The following is a 22,277-nucleotide window of genomic DNA, read 5'->3' on the forward strand; positions in this document are numbered from 1 at the left end:
GTTAACCACAAGTTAACCATGAGCTAACCACGAACAAGCCACGAGCTAACCACGAACCAACCAGGAGCTTACACGAACCAACCAGGAGCTAACCACGAAACCAACAATAGCTAACCACGAATAATAAGAAGCTTAGTCCTTTAATTGATCAACTTGGATCACGTCCAACTCCTAAAGTCCAATTATCCGACAAACACAATTGTCCCATTATCAGGGCAATGACAAAGAAAACTATTTTTGACACCAAAAACCGCTCCAGATAATTAAAGTACACACAAATATCTGTACATTTGAGAAATAACAAAATCGATGAGCACCAATAGATCACAGAAAACTTCAAGGCACAATTAATCACATCACCCTAACCACAATAAGGTCTTAAGATTACAATTTATGTTAATTAATTTTAAAAGTTAACTTCCAAATATATCATTTCTATAATCCACTTTTTATATATATCTAAAACTTTTCCTAAACGAAGAGCTCGAAAATCACATTTCATTTTTTTTTCTAAATAAAAATTATTTTCTAATCACAATATCAAATTTTAAATGCACAAATGCATTTTTCTTACGTATGAAAATGCTGCAGGTGAAATCGCACTAATTTAATCTGAGATGACACACAAAGATTTTGAAACGTTTCGAGGATCCTTTCACAGTAAATGTCCACTCGATGACAAAGTCCAAAACTCGAATCCCGACCACAGCGAACGACAACTCCGTGCAGCCTGTGGCTCTGTGTGAAACCAGCTGATCCAGATATTGACTGGGAAAATATGCCACGCAAGCTGGGTTGTCCCCCTTGCGAGGGGGCGATAAAGCGGACAGCTGAGCGAGGCGTTCTGCGCGGGTCGGAACCACCGCGCCGTTTTGCAACATTGTTGATCAAGGGGACACTATCCAGCTGGCGGGAGTTACCGGTCTTTTGTTAGTTAAACAGAGATTTAGTCGAGTTCCGCAATGCTCACTAAGGTAATAATAGACAGATGGAAAATATGGGATTTTCAAGTGCAGTAATTAGGAAAAGGATAAGGAAATAGATTGGTATATTTTAAATAGGAAGGTTTAAATGGGGTTGGTTAGGGGAGTTTAAATTTGATTATTGGGAATGATTTGCAGAATTGTAATAGGATGTTTCGCTCAAAGTACTTCATCAGCTGTGGTTTAAGTTGGGGTTGGACAAATCGTGTAGGATGGTCGCGTCCTGGAGTTGGTTCGTTTAAGTACTAGGTTGTTGTAAAGGCTGGTTGGGAAGAATTCATAGGGGAAGTAGGGGGGGGGAATCTTGTAGGGACCAAGTTGAAGGAAAACCTTTAAGGGAAAAATAATTGTGTAGGGACAAAGTTTAACGTACAAAGTATGGGAGGGACAAAGTTGAAGGAAAACCTTTAATGGAAAAAAATCTGGCAGGGACAAAATCTGGGAGGGACAAAGTTAAAGGAAAAACATCTGGAGAGGGACAAAGTTTAAGGAAAAACATCTGGGAGGACAAAGTTTAAGGGACAACATCTGGGAGGGTTACAGAACAATCAGAGGGACAAATTTCTATCTCATGACAAACCAGCTGTCTGATATTTGACGATTATAAATGATGTCAGGCACCCCTAATGCGGACCAACTTTGACAGATGTGTGATATGTGATGACAGACACTGCTAATGCTCCACCAACTTTGCCAGAGGTATGGTGTCAGACATTCCTAATGCTGGACCAACTATGACAGAAGTGTGATGTATGGTGTCAGACATTCCTAATGCTGGACCAACTATGAAAGATGTGTGATGTGTGATGTCAAACAGATCTTATACACGATCCGTTTCGTCTCTAGTCGTAACACCCCAAGACACTCTCGCCACTAACGCAGACACCGATAATGTGAAAGACAGATAATATATTCACTCAAATCTTCACATGGAAAAATTTCACATCGATTGCATCACATTTATTTGTCATTTATCTGACTTGTTATATTGTTGCATCACATATATTAGCTAGTGAATAAGCTGACTCGTTCAATTGTTTTGAATTGATGGCATCTACCTGCTGATTACGCTAAGCTTCCTCGTTGAATTCTTTTTATACAACCATATTTATTTAGCCATAAGCTATTTTATTTAGCCATAAGCTATTTTATTTAGGCATAAGTTATTTTATTATAATCTCACAATATCCGCTTTATTTATAACTTTTTTTTTCTTTCTTTTTTTTTCTTTTTAGACAGCACGCAGCCGTGTCGTCAATATTAACTTCACTAACACCCACATGTATAACATATTCTAAAAATAGAGTTGGAATACAAGTGTTGTTATTCCTAGAAGTTGGGACACAAATGTCGCAGTAAATATTGGAGGAACTTTTTTTTAAAGGCCTTGACAAGTGCACGATTGGAATTGGAGAACTGGGATAAAACTAACAGATTGGATAGACGAGATAGATCACTACATGCATCCAACTACATGCATCCAACTATATGCATCCAACTGGGATAAAACTAACAGATTGGATAGACGAGATAGATCACTACATGCTTCCACGATTTGTCTCGTCTGCTGCACTAGCAGACACACACAGGCAGCACGCATGCGCAGTCAACCAGTGCTGTGAGGGTATTTTTAATTTCCGGTATGTATTTCGTTAGAAACTTGAACATAAATCCATAAAGCAACGATCGAATATATGATTGATGTCACCAACATATTCAATACTTGTAACAGTCACTAACACACACACTACTTATATTAAACTCAGAGCCACCAACACATACACTACAACAGCCACCAACACATACACTACAACAGCCACCAACACATACACTACAACAGCCACCAACACATACACTACAACAGCCACCAACACATACACTACAACAGCCACCAACACATACACTACAACAGCCACCAACACATACACTACAACAGCCACCAACACATACACTACAACAGCCACCAACACATACACTACAACAGCCACCAACACATACACTACAACAGCCACCAACACATACACTACAACAGCCACCAACACATACACTACAACAGCCACCAACACATACACTACAACAGCCACCAACACATACACTACAACAGCCACCAACACATACACTACAACAGCCACCAACACATACACTACAACAGCCACCAACACATACACTACAACAGCCACCAACACATACACTACAACAGCCACCAACACATACACTACAACAGCCACCAACACATACACTAGTTCTAGCCAGTTTTAAAACAACCAGAGAGTGAAAAAAAATATTTCCCTCTACTTCTCAGGCTTTTGAGTGGATCAACTTCCGAGTTTATAATTTAGATTTAACGCTAATTAAAGTATAATTCAATTTTTAAAAAGGCCTAAAGCCATTTGCAATATGTCTCTCCTGTCTACACCCTCCCCCTTAGGTTAAGGCTTAACTTTTTATTCAGCTGAAAATATTTTTTGAAGACACATTTAGAATGACCTAATAGACACATAAGAAATTAGGACCCGGGTGGGGGGGGGGGGGGGGTGGGACGGGGGAAATAATGTCTAGAACTTTAGCCGTGAGAACAATAGGACGTCTTGAAGACAACAGACGTACAAAGTGACGTCTTAAGGACAAGAGACGTAAAAAGTGACGTCTTAAGGACAAGAGACTAAAAATGATGTCTTGAAGACAAGAGACGTAAAAAGACGTCTTGAGAGGCCGTGACCTTAGCTGTAAGTCCAGACCAGCCGTCTCGTCCAGACTGACACGTCAAGATGAATCATCAGCAAACCTCGTAGGTCATCTTGTCACTAGCGCTAGATATATAGACACCCCCCCTCAACTTTACTCTTGTGAGTAGTATCAAATCTAATGCCCCCTCCCCTCCAACTTGTGTTATATATATGCCCTCCCCTCCAACTTGTATAAGATATATGCCCTCCCCTCAGAGAACATCGTCCGACCCCCCCCCCTCCCCCTTACATCCACTCCATCGATACTGTCAGCAATGTTAATCTCTTACCCTCCCTCCCTTCAACACTAAAACGTCCATCTAAAAAGTCTCATGTCTGCCTTCACCCCCACCACCTCCACCACTACATACACCACCTAAACCACATCACCTCACACTTTAAATTTGGACAAATCTGTTCCTCTCTCAGCCTGGAGGCAAGCTTTAGTTTGCATAACTTACCACTCGCACTGAGATATAAGCCTGATCACAGTGGGTCTCACACTTTGCTGGGTAGGCTACAACAGAATCAACTCATGATACAAGACTGCTAGGGACTGGTTCACTTTGTTATAGTAGCACAGATGGGGTAAAGAGTAGGACGCTTTGTTGTGACAGCAGTGTTTCTTCCAGACTTTTTTCTCCGGAAGTGGGGGGGGGGGGGGGGGGGGGGGGCTTGAAATTTTCGGGGAGCGGACAAAAAATTTCCGGATGGCGGTCACTTTTAAAAGTATATATTTTCTATATAAATTCGATTTCTGTGTGACAGTAGCACATATGAGGTAGAGAGTAGGACGCGATTAGCCTAGGGCAGCACTTCAATCTGGTTTCTCAAAGAAACACGTGTGTAGCCATGGAAACACGTGTGTTGTATGAGGTGTGTGGCAAAACGTGCTGCCCGGGACACGTGTTGTCACAGTGACCATCCCAATCCGTGACGTCATCCCAGGTCTGGTTTTAAATCTCCACAAACTTTTCTAAATCGGGTACACAATCCCTTAGATGACGGGGTACAAAGAAGATAATCCCCATGCCTGAAAATTAACTTAACGACAGATTCGGAAATATTTCTTTCAATCGGAATTTAAACTGTATGACCAGTAACAGACTGAAGTCTATTTCTCCAGGGTATAGCGGGTTAATCCTGGCCAAGTGCCACATACAACAGTAACTATAAATATAATGAATTAGATTGTATTGTTTTTTACTGTTTCAATAGGTCAATTATGAAAATAGTAGCCTTATCGAGGGTAATTTAGTAGGCCTAAGTACTAAGATCAAGTAGTGTTAGCCATTACAAACTTGGGGATAACTACAGCGTACTACTGTGTGCTGATGAAGACCGTTTGCCGAAACGCTAACAGAGCTGGTAAGTAGGTCACCAACCAGTTCTACGGCTCAATAAAACCTGTATGAGCCATAGAACTGGTTGATGACCTACTTACCAGCCCTATTGTAATAGGACTGAAGTTAACTATGGTGATATTAGCGCCACTGGCGTAAAATATTTTTTTTTAAATTCCAAATTTTTGAAAGCGACGGCCCAGACACAGCGGCCATCGTTGACGGACGAGGTGACATGTAGGATATGACAGGTAGTCTCAATGGGGTGATGCATGATGGGTACAGGTGAAAGGTCAAGCCTAGATAGATGCATGATGGGTATAGGTGAAAGGTCAAGCCTAGATAGATGCATGATGGGTACAGGTGAAAGGTCAAGCCTAGATAGATGCATGATGGGTACAGGTGAAAGGTCAAGCCTAGATAGATGCATGATGGGTACAGGTGAAAGGTCAAGCCTAGATAGATGCATGATGGGTACAGGTGAAAGGTCAAGCCTAGATAGATGCATGATGGGTATAGGTGAAAGGTCAAGCCTAGATAGAAGCATGATGGGTACAGGTGAAAGGTCAAGCCTAGATAGATGCATGATGGGTATAGGTGAAAGGTCAAGCCTAGATAGATGCATGATGGGTACAGGTGAAAGGTCAAGCCTAGATAGATGCATGATGGGTACAGGTGAAAGGTCAAGCCTAGATAGATGCATGATGGGTACAGGTGAAAGGTCAAACCTAGATAGATGCATGATGGGTACAGGTGAAAGGTCAAACCTAGATAGATGCATGATGGGTATAGGTGAAAGGTCAAGCCTAGATAGATGCATGATGGGTACAGGTGAAAGGTCAAACCTAGATAGATGCATGATGGGTATAGGTGAAAGGTCAAGCCTAGATAGATGCATGATGGGTACAGGTGAAAGGTCAAACCTAGATAGATGCTATTCTAATGAACTGGGACGAGGCTGACAGCGACAGCGAGCGAGCAGGGTAATGTAGGGTGACGCCAGGCTTGAACTAGTTTTAATTAATTAGCATTTGAGTAGCTGTTGCTTGATTGGGCTGATGGTGATGACGTTTTTACATCAGGTGATAATAAATATTACATAAAGGTATTGGAGTGGGCAATTTTTTTAGAATTACGTAACAGTTGACAGCAAAAGGAAGACACTAGATTAAAAAAAAAACACCTTATTTTACAAAATCCTTAAAGTCTATACTAGCCAGAACAATTTAGCCGAAAGAACACCAAGTAGCCAGCATAACATGGCATCCATTACTTGATTTAACCACCACATCCTAGTCTAGCTGATACAGCTAAATTTAGCCACACGAACTAATTTATACACAGAAATATACACTTGCCCTCCCCCCCCCCTCCACCGAGAGTAATATAGAGCACAGACAGTAATAGAGAGGAAAATAAAAGGCCAGCGTTAGATTAGGCATGTAAATGAATGAACCCCTAGCAAGATGAAATCCTTTCAAAACATACTCAACCACACACATCTGATACAAACCCTCCCCTCTCTCTCGCTCTCTCTTCACATCTATACGTGAAACAATATGCAAGCAACAACTGAAGTTTGTGAAGGTGTACGTGACATACCATAATTCACGTGAAGATGGTATCTGGAGACCTGACATCCCATAATTCACGTGATGGGGAGACGTGACATCACATAATTCACGTGAAGATGAGATCTGACATCCCATAATTCACGTGATGGGGAGACGTGACATCACATAATTCACGTGAAGATGAGATCTGACATCCCATAATTCACGTGAAGATGAGATCTGACATCCCATAATTCACGTGAAGATGATATCCTACATCCCATAATTCACGTGAAGATGAGATCTGACATCCCATAATTCACGTGAAGATGAGATCTGACATCCCATAATTCACGTGAAGATGAGATCTGACATCCCATAATTCACGTGAAGATGAGATCTGACATCCCATAATTCACGTGAAGATGAGATCTGACATCCCATAATTCACGTGAAGATGAGATCTGACATCCCATAATTCACGTGAAGATGAGATCTGACATCCCATAATTCACGTGAAGATGATATCCTACATCCCATAATTCACGTGAAGATGAGATCTGACATCCCATAATTCACGTGAAGATGAGATCTGACATCCCATAATTCACGTGAAGATGAGATCTGACATCCCATAATTCACGTGAAGATGAGATCTGACATCCCATAATTCACGTGAAGATGAGATCTGACATCCCATAATTCACGTGAAGATGAGATCTGACATCCCATAATTCACGTGAAGATGAGATCTGACATCCCATAATTCACGTGAAGATGAGATCTGACATCCCATAATTCACGTGAAGATGAGATCTGACATCCCATAATTCACGTGAAGATGAGATCTGACATCCCATAATTCACGTGAAGATGAGATCTGACATCCCATAATTCACGTGAAGATGAGATCTGACATCCCATAATTCACGTGAAGATGAGATCTGACATCCCATAATTCACGTGAAGATGAGATCTGACATCCCATAATTCACGTGAAGATGAGATCTGACATCCCATAATTCACGTGAAGATGAGATCTGACATCCCATAATTCACGTGAACAGCCCCAGACCTCTTAAGCAGCCGACCCAGACTAAAACTAATTTAAACATGTCAGTTTGACGTCATACACAGCCTTCACCCCCGTTCGATTTTCCCTCCCCACCCCTAAGTGTACTTGTCTGTGTTGTATGCATAGTTTGGGGTGTGACAGCCTTTTATACTGCTGTCGTAGTTAGACTTGACCTACTGACTACTGACAGTTTAGCTTGACCTACTTACTGCTGACATAGTTTGGTTGGCCTACTAACTGTTGACATACTTAGACTCGACCTACTAACTACTGACATAGACTCGACCTACTAACTACTGACATAGTTTAGCTTGACCTACTTACTGCTGACATAGTTAGACTTGACCTACAATCTACTGATATAGTTTAGCTTGACCTACTTACTGCTGATATAGTTAGACTTGACCTACTATCTACTGACATAGTTTAGCTTGACCTACTTACTGCTGACATAGTTAGACTTGACCTACAATCTACTGATATAGTTTAGCTTTACCTACTTACTGCTGATATAGTTAGACTTGACCTACTATCTACTGACATAGTTTAGCTTGACCTACTTACTGCTGACATAGTTAGACTTGACCTACAATCTACTGATATAGTTTAGCTTTACCTACTTACTGCTGACATAGTTAGACTTGACCTACTATCTACTGACATAGTTTAGCTTGACCTACTTACTGCTGACATAGTTAGACTTGACCTACAATCTACTGATATAGTTTAGCTTTACCTACTTACTGCTGACATAGTAAGACTTGACCTACTATCTACTGACATAGTTTAGCTTGACCTACTTACTGCTGACATAGTTTGGGGTGTGACACCAACTTCCGAATGAACTCGTCCAGACCCTCTCGCCGCTGCTGGATGAACTCGGGGTCAAGGTTACCGAAGATTTTCTTGCCCGGAAGTTTGAGGTTGGCTTCTGGGTAAAGCTTTTTAATCTGCAACGAGACGAGACGCACCGTTAAAACGTATGGCAGCAAATCTGAGAGAAAGATCTAGAACATCAGAGGGAAGCGGACAAAGTTTGCTTTCAGTTGGAGGGGAGGCTTTGTCACACGTGGGCAAATAAACATGCTTCTATTTTTAGCAGAGATATTTAACTTCTTCAGTTGTTTTCCGTAAACAGAACAAAAAATGGTGACATCATTATCTTAATAAACAATTAATTTTAATTAACAGTGACTTTAAAAAAAAATGCCTTCATGAAATCTCTCCCCCCCCCCCCCACCCCCGCCCCCCTTCACCCCCCACCTCATATTCAATGAAAGAAAGTCTTGTAAAATAAAGGTGTTTACTTTCAGTATACTGAGTTGGTAGTTACAGTGCATATGTGCCAGGTTAGTGAGGAAAGATCGTGTTGCAGTTAATAGTTTTACAAAGAACCGATGTACCATTGTACTGCATCACGCCAACATATGCACACTTACACTTCGACTAGTTGTGTTTATTGGAAGGTGCTGAAAATGTAGAAATTCAACCTTTAAAACTGCAGTCCTTCTGAGCATGTTGTATGTTTCATATAACGAAAGGTTCCGCAATTAAATTTTGAGGTCGTTTTTGACAAATAATAAGGAGACGGTGTTCACTGGCTCGTTTAAATTTTGACAGTTGTTCAGTTAACTACATTCGATATTTACTCGTCAACCACGCTGTTCACACCAACCGCACTATTTACATCAACCACGATATTTACGTCAACCACACTATTTACACCACTCACACTATTTACAAAATTTCTCTGTACACATGTTTACAGCTGTGTAAATGTGGTATCTTTACCACACACACACATCGGATGGCCTCAACTTGACACTCCTGTCTGATGGCCACTACACACATGTATAAGATGGCCAAGACAAACTGGTATAAGATGGCCACTACACACATGTATAAGATGGCCAAGACACACTGGTATAAGATGGCAACTACACACATGTATAAGATGGCCAAGACAAACTGGTATAAGATGGCCACTACACACCTGTATAAGATGGCCACGACACACCTGTATAAGATGGCCAAGACACACTGGTATAAGATGGCCAAGACAAACTGGTATAAGATGGCCACTACACACATGTATAAGATGGCCATGACACACCTGTATAAGATGGCCACTACACACCTGTATAAGATGGCCACGACACACCTGTATAAGATGGCCAAGACACACTGGTATAAGATGGCCAAGACAAACTGGTATAAGATGGCCACTACACACATGTATAAGATGGCCAAGACACACCTGTATAAGATGGCCACTACACACTTGTATAAGATGGCCAAGACACACCTGTATAAGATGGCCAAGACACACTGGTATAAGATGGCCACTACACACTTGTATAAGATGGCCAAGACACACCTGTATAAGATGGCCAAGACACACCTGTATAAGATGGCCAAGACACACTGGTATAAGATGGCCACTACACACTTGTATAAGATGGCCAAGACACACCTGTATAAAATGGCCACGACATACCTGTATAAGATGGCCAAGACACACCTGTATAAGATGGCTATCAAGCTAGGTCGGCATGTCAATGCATGTCATGTCCTAATTAAGCACGGTCTTCTGCAGGTGGTGATTACGTCACAGCTCGCAGCTAACCGCTACTGGTCATTATATGCTACTCTCCATGAACGTCTCTACACAAAAGTCTGTCTACAATAGTCTGTCTACAGAAGTTTGTCTGCCCACAAATATCTGCTAACATAAGTCTCCATACAAAAGTCTGTCTACAGAAGTCTTCTTACAGAATTCCGCTAAAGAAGAAGGCCTAAGAAATTCTGCCTAAAGAAGTTTTCATGAAGAATTCTTCCTAAAAATCTGTCGACCGAATACTCCAGTGACGATAATTTATGCGACTATATAAGCACGAGTGGGAATATGGGCTCATCGTCTCGGCTATTTTTAGAATCAAGGTTCAGGGCCAGGATAGCCAATCAATGAAAGGGTCCTGGGGAGCCATCTTTGGTTCGCAATCTACCCACACGGAGAATAGATTTGTTGTTTTCTATTTTGGGTAAAAATTCACATACATAGCTATGCATATTATATATATATATATATATATATATATATATATATATATATATATATATATATATATATATATATATATATATATATATATATATATATATATATATATATATATATATATATATATATATATATATATATATATATATATATTCTTCCACTATATGAAAGGACGATAGGTAAAACCTAGGTAGTCAGTCCCCCCCCCCCCTACCCACCCCTCGCATCTGTGAATGATCAATGCCCTCTGCCCGTCCCTTAAGCAAAACTCGCAGTTACAATACATAAAGCACATTGTTATGTATATCCCCAACACATATTGTTATGTATATCCCCAACACATATTGTTATGTATATCCCCAACACATATAGTTATGTATATCCCCGCCACATAATTGCCAGTGAAATACTTTATCAACAGAGAAATGTTCTGTATGAATATTAATAAGGTTTAATTAGCCACATCCGGGTGCTTGTATATTAATGAGAGACTTGTGGCGTTAATTAGCAATCAGTGGGAATTCTGGCCCAGGTCTATAATTAACTTTTTTGTTGTTTTGTTTTAAATGTTTGGATTGTATAACACAGAGCACAAATAATATAACGCTAGTGTAAACCTAAACCAATGTGAATTCTTTTAAAGATTATACAAACAATTAACTCTACTTCACCTGCTTTAACTATGTGTAGTTCCTAGTAAACTTGCTTTGTGTTTACTTGTACAGCACTTATAGGGTTAAAAGGTTTAAAACACAATGACGACCAATTAAAATGTACAAAGGAACGACGACCAATTACATTATATAACTTAATTACCAACTTAAATGTGCAACTAAATGACCAATTAAAATGAACAACTTAATGACGACCAACTAAACTGTACAACTTAATGACTAATTAAAATAAACACCATAATGAGGAGCACCTAAATAAAACGTACCTGTCTCTGTTAGCTTGTGTAACGGTGTGTCGGACACAACACATCACTCAGACACGACACATCACTCATAGACTACACATCAAAGTGACAAAATTATCCGGACACGGAGCCGCGCTACTCGTGTTGTAGGTACAACCGGATCTTCACGGCGGCCATGTTTAATGGAGGTGAGACCGTATTAGAGGTGAGATGGTGTTTAATGGAGGTGAGACCATATTGGAGGTGAGACGGTGTTTAATGGCGGTGGGACCATATTGGAGGTGAGACAGCGTTTAATGGAGGTGAGACCATATTGGAGGTGAGACCATGTTTATCATCGGTAAGAAAATAGTGAATGTTCACTAGATTCTAGTTGCACATCAAAAAGTGAAGGTTTTGAAGATCACAAAAAGGATGGGTTTTGTCTTTAGGTCTACTCTAACAATGGTTATCAATTTTGTCGAAATCAAATGCCCATAGAGTATGCGATCAGCACAATGTCCCGAGGTGTACAAAATGCTCTTAGGTCAACCCAATTATACTCAGGTCAGCAAAATATCCTCAAACAAAATGCCCTGAGGTCAGCTAAATGCCCTGAGGTCAGCAAAAGCTGGACAGAAGCAGCGGTCACGTGCCATCTAACACCAATTTTGGCCTGTCCAGCCACTAAAAGGCCGGCCAGTAATCAGGTCACCAAACGTCTCGACCCGTCGACAGACAAAATAGCCGGTAATGTGAGCAGAAAGCCTGCGGAATACCCGGAATTAGCCGGAAAGTGCCGGTCTTAGCGAAAATGTCCCTCCGTGTTCCTGAAGTGTCTTGAGCAAGCGTCGTTATCGTCCCAGCATTGATCTCATCGTCTGCTTCGTCGTCTGCTCCAGGTGAAATGGGGGAGGGTGTAGGATGGTGTGTGTGGGGATGGGGGGTGAGCTGTTGTAAAATACACATTTAATGGCCGCAATATCTCGCAAGACAGACTCTGTGGTCAGAAAGCTTTATATAGACAGTCAATGACCTTTCGTTATTTTCAGTGTTAAAACTTTAGAATCACCCCCCCCAGCTCCACCTCTTTACTTGTTGTCTCTGTGTTTCCTAAAACATCATTAAAAGACCCTCCCCCACCCCTCCTCCCCACCCCCCCCCCCCCCTCCCCTAGTACAAAGGCGCTGAGGCAGAAGCAGAACAAAACCATTACACACAACCAAAAGGTTACAGAGCACACGTTCCATGCAATCAAACGTTAATTTAACTTGCTAATTAGGTGTGGCTAATTACAATGCCTCACCATCTCACATGTCTCCATATTTGTATGACAGTTTCAGTAGTTACTGAGTTTCTTGCGGGGCGCTGTTAACGCCAGAAGCTAATTTTAGATTTATTCAACTAATTGGTTTGACTAATCGAAACTAGCTGGAGATGGTAGCTCAGCTACTGTAGACAGCTAGAGGGTGGGTGGGGTAGGGGTGTAGAGGTGGTGAGGTGTTGGTGGGGATGATTATATAACAGGTGGATGGATGTGTTTATATAACAGTGAATGGAGGTGGTTATATAACAGGTGAATAGAAGTGGTTAAATAACATGTAGATAATGGTTATATAACAGGTGGATGGAGGTGGTTATATAACAAGTGAATGGTGGTTATATAACAGGTGAATGGATGTGGTTATATAACACGTGAATGGTGATTATATAACAGGTGAATAGATGTGTTTATATAACATGTAGATAATGGTTATATAACATGTAGATAATGGTTATATAACATGTAGATAATGGTTATATAACAGGTAGATGGAGGTGTTTATATCACAAGTGGATTGAGGTGGTTATATCACAGGTAGATGGAGGGAGGTGGTTATATAACAGGTGAATGGAGGTGGTTATGTAAGAGGTGGATGTAGGTAGTTATATAACTGGTAAATGGAGGTGTTAATATAACAGGTGGATAGAGGTGGTTATATAACAGGTAGGTAGAAGTGTTTAAAAAACAAGGTTGGGGTGAGTAAGGGGAACAACAACGGTGTACAGGAAATACTGAATAAATTCTCCAGCGCGAGGTGACAGGGGCACATAACTCACAGCTTGACAGATGGAGTGACGTCCCTTTAAGTTTTATATCAATGACAAGCTGGTAAAATGTAGACTGGTCGGAGGGGGTGGGGGAGGCAGATGGGGGAGGGGTGGGGGAGGCAGATGGGGGAGGGGTGGGAGGCAGATGGGGGAGGGGTGGGAGGCAGATGGGGGAGGAGGGAGATATATTGAGGGGGGTGGGGATGGGAGAGGCATATGGGGGAGGGGTTTAGGTGTGAGAATATGAGGATAAATTACACGAGCTGATGTTCTAGAGTAATCTATATTCTAGAGCAACGGTTAGTCCGGCTTGACACGGTTAAGTTGACGTCTGCTGATGGTGACCGACTGAAAACTTAATTACAGAGGCCCTTCTAGTGTGAACCTTTGTTCCACACGTTCTTACCTTTGTTCGCGAAGAATGTAGTTACCCCAATATCAGCTACTTGATTTCTTAAGACTAAACTAAAATATAAATGTTGATACGCTTGTATGTCTAAACTTAAGCCTATATGTTAGCATTTGAATGAAATATGTGTAAATTTTTTTCACGCTTTTAAAAATGCCTTTACCTGTTTGGAGCTAACTGCGTAAATATAAAAGTGGACTTTGGTCACTTTACATTAGTTACAAAAACTTGCAGTAATGAATGGGAAACACCACATATATTAATTAAAAAGTTGTTTTTATAATTCGGAGCGTAGGGGCTAAATTAACATTCCATTAGGGTTTTCAAAATGTTTTTCACCAGAAAAATAAATAAACGGTTCTTTCGAAAAGGTTATCGACCCTTGGCCAAGACAAAGTAGGTTAACTTAAGCTGACCACCATAATCATGGTAGTGAAGATTTAGAGTTCTAGTTTTAATTAGGTTGACCATTCAAACTGTAGATAGTGAAAATGTATAGCCCCTGTCTTTAATTAGGTTGACCATTCAAACTTATGGTATTGAAAAGTTGTATTTGTTATTAATAATTAGGTTGACCATAGAAATAGTAGGTAGTGAAAGTTTATATTCCTTGTATTTATTTAGGTTGATCATAGAAATTGCATGTAGTGACAATTTATGTTTCTTGTTTTTATTTACGCTGTTTCTTGAAGCGGAAGGTATTTGGGTACAAAATTTAAAAAAAAAACAACCATTCACCATTAACATCATCCATACAACAAGCAAGGACAGGCTGGTTCAGTCGTTTGGTGAACTTGGAGTTCTTAATTCTGGTAATAGGGGGAGGTCATGTTTATCATCACTTGATGCAATGTTTTGATTGGGGTTGTTTATGTTTATGATAGTTGTGTGTGATTGTGTGTTTGTGTGTGTGTATGTGTGTGTGTGTGTGTGTGTGTGTGTGTCCGCACTTTTAATCTCAGAATTGGTTTTCCGGGTCCCTGGTATTTAACTAAGGATTAATCGGGTAGATTAATGTCAGGCTTACTGGGGCAGATTAACTGCCAGATTAACTGCCAGATTGACAAACAGAACGACAAACAAGAAGCTGTACTGTTACAACACGGGGTCCGGATCTCTCGATTCCCTCCCTTGGCAGAATAGTGCGACATTTTAGCTAGAGTTATTCAACCCTAGGTCATTATCTCCTCGGGTCAGTAGTGAAGTTATGCCCCTTTGTCTTTCATTTTCTTCACTGCTCTGTCTCGCCCCTCCCCACCCTCTGCCATACAAATACCCCCCACCCCGTCCCCGCCGGGTATATCTGCAACCAACAGTCGATGATAAGCATTCTTTTTATTCCAGATTTTTTATTTTTTATTTATTGACGGAGACCACATATTTTTGACTTGACTAATATTGGCACCACGTGATGCCTACTTCAGAGGATGGTTAAAAATAACCTTGTAGCAGGGCCTTTAAAGTCCCCAGGTTTTATTTCTTTAACCACACCATAAATATATCTATAAACGAACTAGTGCATGGCCTGATTTAGCAAGGACAAGCCAAATTTAGAGACCAAAATATTTTATATTTTGCTATTTCAGTTCCAAGTTGAACACAAATTATGCCTGGACACTAAACCCATGCCTCAATCTGCATGTGTTGTCTAGTACGTTCAGAAACTGTGTAATCGCTAATTAATCGCTAATTAACAAAACTCATTAGAGTAAATTACGATATAAATTCAGATGTATATCTTATAAATCAAGTAGGTTAGTTAAGAAGCTATTTTAATCGATATATATCTATATATATATATATATATATATATATTTATACACACACACACACACACACACACACACATATATATATATATATATATATATATATATATATATATATATATATATATATATATATATATATATATATATATATATATATATATATATATATATATATATATATATATATATAATCTCGAAAGAGGAAGTAAAGCCTTGAACAAGGGCAGTAACCGCAGCACGACAAAAATAAAGATGACTTAGACATGACAAGCATGAAGTCACGTAAGCCGCTGACTGCCATCTAGTGATGTCACGTGTTCAAGTTCCCGAGTTGATCGTCTTTAAGAGGGGACCTACCCCGAACAGCGCCTCTAGCTGAAGACCTACCCTAACAATAGACCTATCTCTGTCTGAAGAGACTTACAATATGTGTACAATAATGCAGACTATTATTAGTACTTTATAAATTCATATGCGATTTTTGAGAAATCGGAAATAGTGTAAATTAATACTTCCGGCAAACGAAAATTACTCAAAATTGTATGGAAGACAGAAAATTAGATCTTTTAATTATATGTGAAATTTCGTTTATCTTTCTGAAACAGTACTCATGTTATAGGCTTTTGAAAAACTAGAAGTAGAATAAGTTCTACTTCCGGTTACCGGAAATCGCTAAAAAGTTGATACACAACTACAAATTTGATATAATACTTATCTATGAAATGTCATCAACCTAGCTGTAACGGTAGTCAAGTTATGGTGTTGACACTCACACACACATACATACACACACACACACACACACACAGACATACGGACAAAATTGCAAAACTATGTTTTTCCGACTCGGGGACGTGTAAAACGTCGAGGTTTGTGAAAATCTTGATTTCGATTTTTTGCACGATTACTATATTTCCTCTATCCTTCGTATTCGAGAAAATAAAAAAGTACATAAACTGGAATCTGTGAACAACAGACAGTGATGGCCGCCAGGGGAACATTAAAATCAGAACTTTGTTTTTATTGAGCAGCTACGTTGTGATTGGTGCTGTCTAAACGGGGGTTTTTGTGGGCTGTATAGCTACTCATTGTCTACACGGAGGTTTTTGGGGGCTGTAGAGAGCTACTCACTGTCTACAAGGAGGTTTTTGTGGGGCACTGTCTACACGGAGGTTTTTGTGGGCTGTATAGAGCTACTCACTGTTTACACGGAGGTTTTTGTGGGCTGTAGAGAACTACTGACTACTCAGAGAACAGGGTGATGGGGGGAGGGGGGGGGACTCAGTCCAACAAGCAGGCCAGGGTTTCTGCCCCTGTTCACCTCACACGAAAAATTGGAACCGATGAGATCGATAAACAACCGTTCAATAAACAGCGACGGTTGGGCGTGAGGAAAGGGGGGGGGGATTAAGGGAGCTTGCCTGCAGCTATTGAAAGTAGTAGAACAGATTCCATTTCTGGATATTGACAGTATTAGTAGTGAGCTCATTTGTAGCTACCCAGTGTTTCGTGACCGAGGGCATAGTCTAGATCTCATAACCCAAACCTCAGTATTTCATACCCATCCTGAACTTAACCGCAGTATTTCATACCCATCCTGAACTTAACCGCAGTATTTCATACCCATCCTGAACTTAACCGCAGTATTTCATACCCATCCTGAACTTAACCGCAGTATTTCATACCCATCCTGAACTTAACCGCAGTATTTCATACCCATCCTGAACTTAACCGCAGTATTTCATACCCATCCTAAACTTAACCGCAGTATTTCATACCCACCCTAACCTTAACCTCAAAATTGTATACGTATCCTGAACTTAACCTCAGTATTTCATACCCCCCTAACCTTAACCTCAGAATGTTATACGTATCCTAACCTTATCCTCGGTATTTCATACCCATCCTAACCTTAATGTCATACTTTAAAACTACCCTAAACTATGGCTTTTTATCACCAAAGTGAAGTATTTTTAAACCAGCCCTTGTCCTAGCCAAAATAGTTTTACAACAATTCTAACCTCAACCCCCAGTTTATACCCCCTCCTCCCCTCCCCCCCACACCACCCCAGCTTTGATCTTAAGTCCTCTATGCCATTATAATTAAAGTGATTAAAGTACATCATCTCACGACACAAGAAAGGAGTGACATTGCTGGCCATGTCGTGGATATCAAATTTAAAAAAAATTATATATTTAAAGCTTTGAAGGTCACAGTTTGATACAAACGTTGGAAAAATGTCAGGAGTTTTGTTCTCAAACTTTAGCGTTAAAACAATCGGTGACAGAGGTTTGAACATGTGTTTTTAAAGCCCGTGTTTACATCTGAAGCCATTTGAGTTGGTGGAGGTAGAGAGTTTCGCCACGCGTGTGACCTGTGGCGTGGGGTGGTATTGCAGGCGATTCACCTGGTACGGATGCCAGACAGGTGTTGCTGCAGGACTCAGAGATAAGGATCCAGGTATGGTGGGGGTCAAGGTCGAGGCTGGTCGTCACAGCATGGGGGTGGGGGTGGGGAAAGATGGAGGTGGGGGATATTAATAGAATGTACTTTAATATCAAGTAATGAGGGTATGGTGGTGGTAGAACAAAGGGAAAAATCCATTAGTTGGTTGTTGTTGTTGTTCGTTGGTTGTTGTTGTTTGATGGTTGTTGTTGTTTGATGGTTGTTGTTGTTGTTTGATGGTTGTTGTTGTTGTTTGATAGTTGTTGTTGTTTGTTGTTTGTTGGTTGTTGTTGTTGTTGGTTGGTTGTTGTTATTCGTTGGTTGTTGTTGTTTGTTGGTTGTTGTTGTTGTTCGTTGGTTGTTGTTGTTTGTTAATTGATGTTTGTTGGTTGATGTCTTGCTTGGTTCATGTTATTCGTTGGTTGACGTTTTTTTTTTTGGTTGATGTTATCGTTGGTTGACGTACATGGGTGTAGTTACGGATGACATAGTGTCATATTGATGTCATGACACACTGATGTCAGAAAGTAATACATTGATGTCACACGGTGATACATTAATGTCAAATAGAGACACATTGTTGTGATGGTGTTACACTGGTGTCATATAATGAGGCATCAATGTCAGATTGTGACAATATGATGTCAGTCAGTGACATCTGTCAGGTACTAACCACGTGCAGGTACTGACCACACGCCCCCTGTCTATCAGCAAACACATCAAGGGTGAGCAGTGATGGCCCAACTCACGTGCACGCGACAAGCAACAGTGCCAGACACATCCTGTTCTATTTTTAACTCATCATTCTATCTCCACCCCCTCCCCAATACCTAGAACCACAACATTGATTAAGACGTTTGCTTTTAAATAAGAAGAAATCGAATTGATTTTTATCGCTGGATTGTCCACGACCGAAATTTTCTTTTCTCTTAGTGAAAATGAAAACAGGACGAAATAACGGAAAGATAATCAGCAATTTTTATCGTGAAAACAGGGTTTTATTATTCCAAGGCAATTCTGCTTTTATCACGGCTTAATGGGCTAATTTAGTTACAAGCCCACGTGATCGATAGCGTCACGTGATCAAGGAAAAAAATCAAACTTCCGGTTGAGATCATAATGAAGGCCTGCCACACAGAGGATAGGGCAGTGGAGTCAAAATATTGTGTGCTCCGACTGTATGTCTTCAGCAGAGTTAATTGTTGCTTATTTAACGTACACTGTATAAGGTTGGCGCAGTAATGTATCCACGTTGGATCATGGATAATAAATCGTCAATCTCTTTCCATAGCAGATTATGGATACATATCGCCAATCTATACCCACAGCGGATTGTGGATTTAAGGAAAGGTAGCACTGTTAATTTAGCATCAATGATGTTGCTACCAGCGTTACTTCCAGGCATCTCTTCGGAATTTATATAGAAAATATATAATAGAGAATATATACTTTTACCAGTATATTTGTGTGTGCGTGTTTGTATGTGTGTTTTTGTGCATTTGTATAATATGGGAATAGCTGTGTGTGTGTGTGTGTGTGTGTGTGTGTGTGTGTGTGGGTGGGTGCGCGTGTGTATGCGCGTGGGAGGGAAGGAATGTAAAGGGTTGAAATTTTTAAATTTAAAATAAATGTCTCAAAATACTCGAATATTGCTGTAATTATTATTTGCATTATTCACAGATCTAAAAATAGACCGCACACAAAAATCAATCCGTTAGATCGATTTAAAAAAATAATAAACAGACATACACACACAACCAAACCAAAAACATAAATTTTCGACATAGCAGGCTTCTAGCCGGCCATTTTTTTTTACTTTGGACCAATCATCGCCTTCAATTATCAGCGACACGTCTTAAAAAGTCGGAATGAATGAACGAATTAAAACGTGAAGGACAGGACAGATCCTTCATTCACTCAAGTAGACGAGGCGAGAAAACGATGGGAGCTGCGAGAATAGCCCGGGGGTGGGGGACGGAGATGGGGGGGGGGGGGGGTGAGAAATGCTCACTAGATGAAGGACACACAAATTAGTGGGTGGGGGTGGGGGAGAGGAGGGTGGCGGTGTTTTGACGGTGTGTCTCCGCGTTTGTCTGTGTGTCTTGTGTGTCTTGTGTGTCTCTGTGTGTCTCTGCGTGTCTCCGTGTGTCTCTATGTGTCTCTGTGTGTCTCTGTGTGTCTTGAGTGTCTTGAGTGTCTTGAGTGTCTTAAATCTTTCCATTCGATCCATGATTGAGGTTTGAACATTTTAAGCTCTCGAGCTTCTAACCAATTCCATTCATCTGGAATTAGTGAGTTCTTACAGACATTAATGCATATTTATGTTTGTATGTCATTACACATACATGTAAAGGTAATTGTTGACTTGACACAGGTAGACTAATGCGATATGGGATTATGGATAAGTCCAGTGGAATATATGACAAGTACATAGACAAAGTTGAATAGTGAATAGATATAGTGAACAGTGTGTTAGCATACATAGACAAAGTGGGGAAAATGGACATATACGTAGACAATGTGATACAGAAGACAATTAGACAAAATATAATGACACGCAAAAGGGTAATTGGAATAGTAAACAAATGCATGGCCATATATATTCAGCTAAAATTGTATGGGAATTGGGGGGGGGGGGGGGGATGTATAATATACAGAATTGATTGGTCGACAAACAGATTGTGGTCGATATATAGAGACAGAATAACGGGACCGCTATACACTGACCATTATTCTGATGTAATTTATAATGTGGGATTAAGCCCAACTCCCATCACACTTATGTTTGTAATTCCTGGTGCTTAACGGAACATGCGTCCGGCTGTTCTATTAATCACACCCACTGGCTGTTACACTAATCACACATACTGGCTGTTACACTAATCACACCAACTGGCTGTTACACTAATCACACCAACTGGCTGTTATACTAATCACACCAACTGGCTGTTATACTAATCACACCAACTGGCTGTTACACTAATCACACCAACAGGCTGTTATACTAATCACACCAACAGGCTGTTATACTAATCACACCAACTGGCTGTTATACTAATCACACCAACTGGCTGTTACACTAGTCACACTTACTGGCTGTTACACTAATCACACCAACTGGCTGTTACACTAATCACACCAACTGGGAGGTGACGGATGTTACACTGATAGACCTATTATAGTGGGCCACCATGTGTGGCCCATTATTGTGGGCCATCATGTCCAACCACCGTGTGTGACCCCTCACTTTGGGCCATCCACGAATCCCTTTCACTCATCACCTTACTAGAACATGACATGGCCAAATTCTGCCATTGTAAGCCATCCTTTGTAGACCTCCCTTTGTGGGCCACCCTTCGAGTGCCATCCTACGTCACTTCCTGTCCCCCTGACTAAAACAAAAGCCACCATGACACCAATTAGCGCGCCATATGACGCGTGAACGGCCGCTCACACTTGTCTGTGACGTGCTCACAGTGCACGTGATTGGTGACGCCCACTTCTGCTGGGCTGGCACGTGACAGTGCACGTGATCAATGACATCCGCTCAAACAAAAACAAAAACCAACCTGTCAGGATGACATGATATGTCAAGTCTAGGTGTCATTGTTCGGCTAGGCATGTCATCGATAGATGTCATGAAGCTGCAGAGACGTAGCGAGGGGGGGGGGGGGCGGGGGGTACATATGTCCCCGGGCGCCGACCTTAGGGGGCGCCAAAATAGGTTGGAAAAACGAATTAAAATCTAATTTTAACTGCAGTTTTGCATTATAAATATAAAATATATGGGGTGTGCAAATCGAAAGTTTGAGGGGGGTGCAAATCGAAAATTTGCTCCCGAGTGGGGCGCCAAATTGAAATTTTGTCCCCAGGCACCGGGAAGGGTCGCTACGCCTCTGTGAAGCTGGTCTTATAAAGAT

General features: G+C 40.8%; 1 protein-coding gene across 3 annotated transcripts in view; it reads right to left on the minus strand.

Moving 5' to 3' along the window:
• LOC131936487 (serine/threonine-protein kinase Sgk1) overlaps window positions 1-22,277 on the minus strand; it is a 112,866-nt gene that overhangs the window by 40,678 nt on the left and 49,911 nt on the right. For 2 of the 3 annotated variants that reach the window (XM_059293505.1, XM_059293504.1), the window contains one exon: window positions 8,485-8,630. In XM_059293505.1, coding sequence (XP_059149488.1) covers window positions 8,485-8,630 — 146 coding nt within the window. Of the gene's footprint in view, window positions 1-574; window positions 757-8,484; window positions 8,631-22,277 lie in introns of those variants that run through there. The other variant, XM_059293506.1, reaches the window with a different exon arrangement.

The sequence above is a fragment of the Physella acuta genome, unplaced genomic scaffold (genome assembly GCF_028476545.2).
Source record: "Physella acuta isolate Inbredline_101_S28 unplaced genomic scaffold, ASM2847654v3 ptg000178l, whole genome shotgun sequence".
NCBI lineage: Eukaryota > Metazoa > Mollusca > Gastropoda > Physidae > Physella > Physella acuta.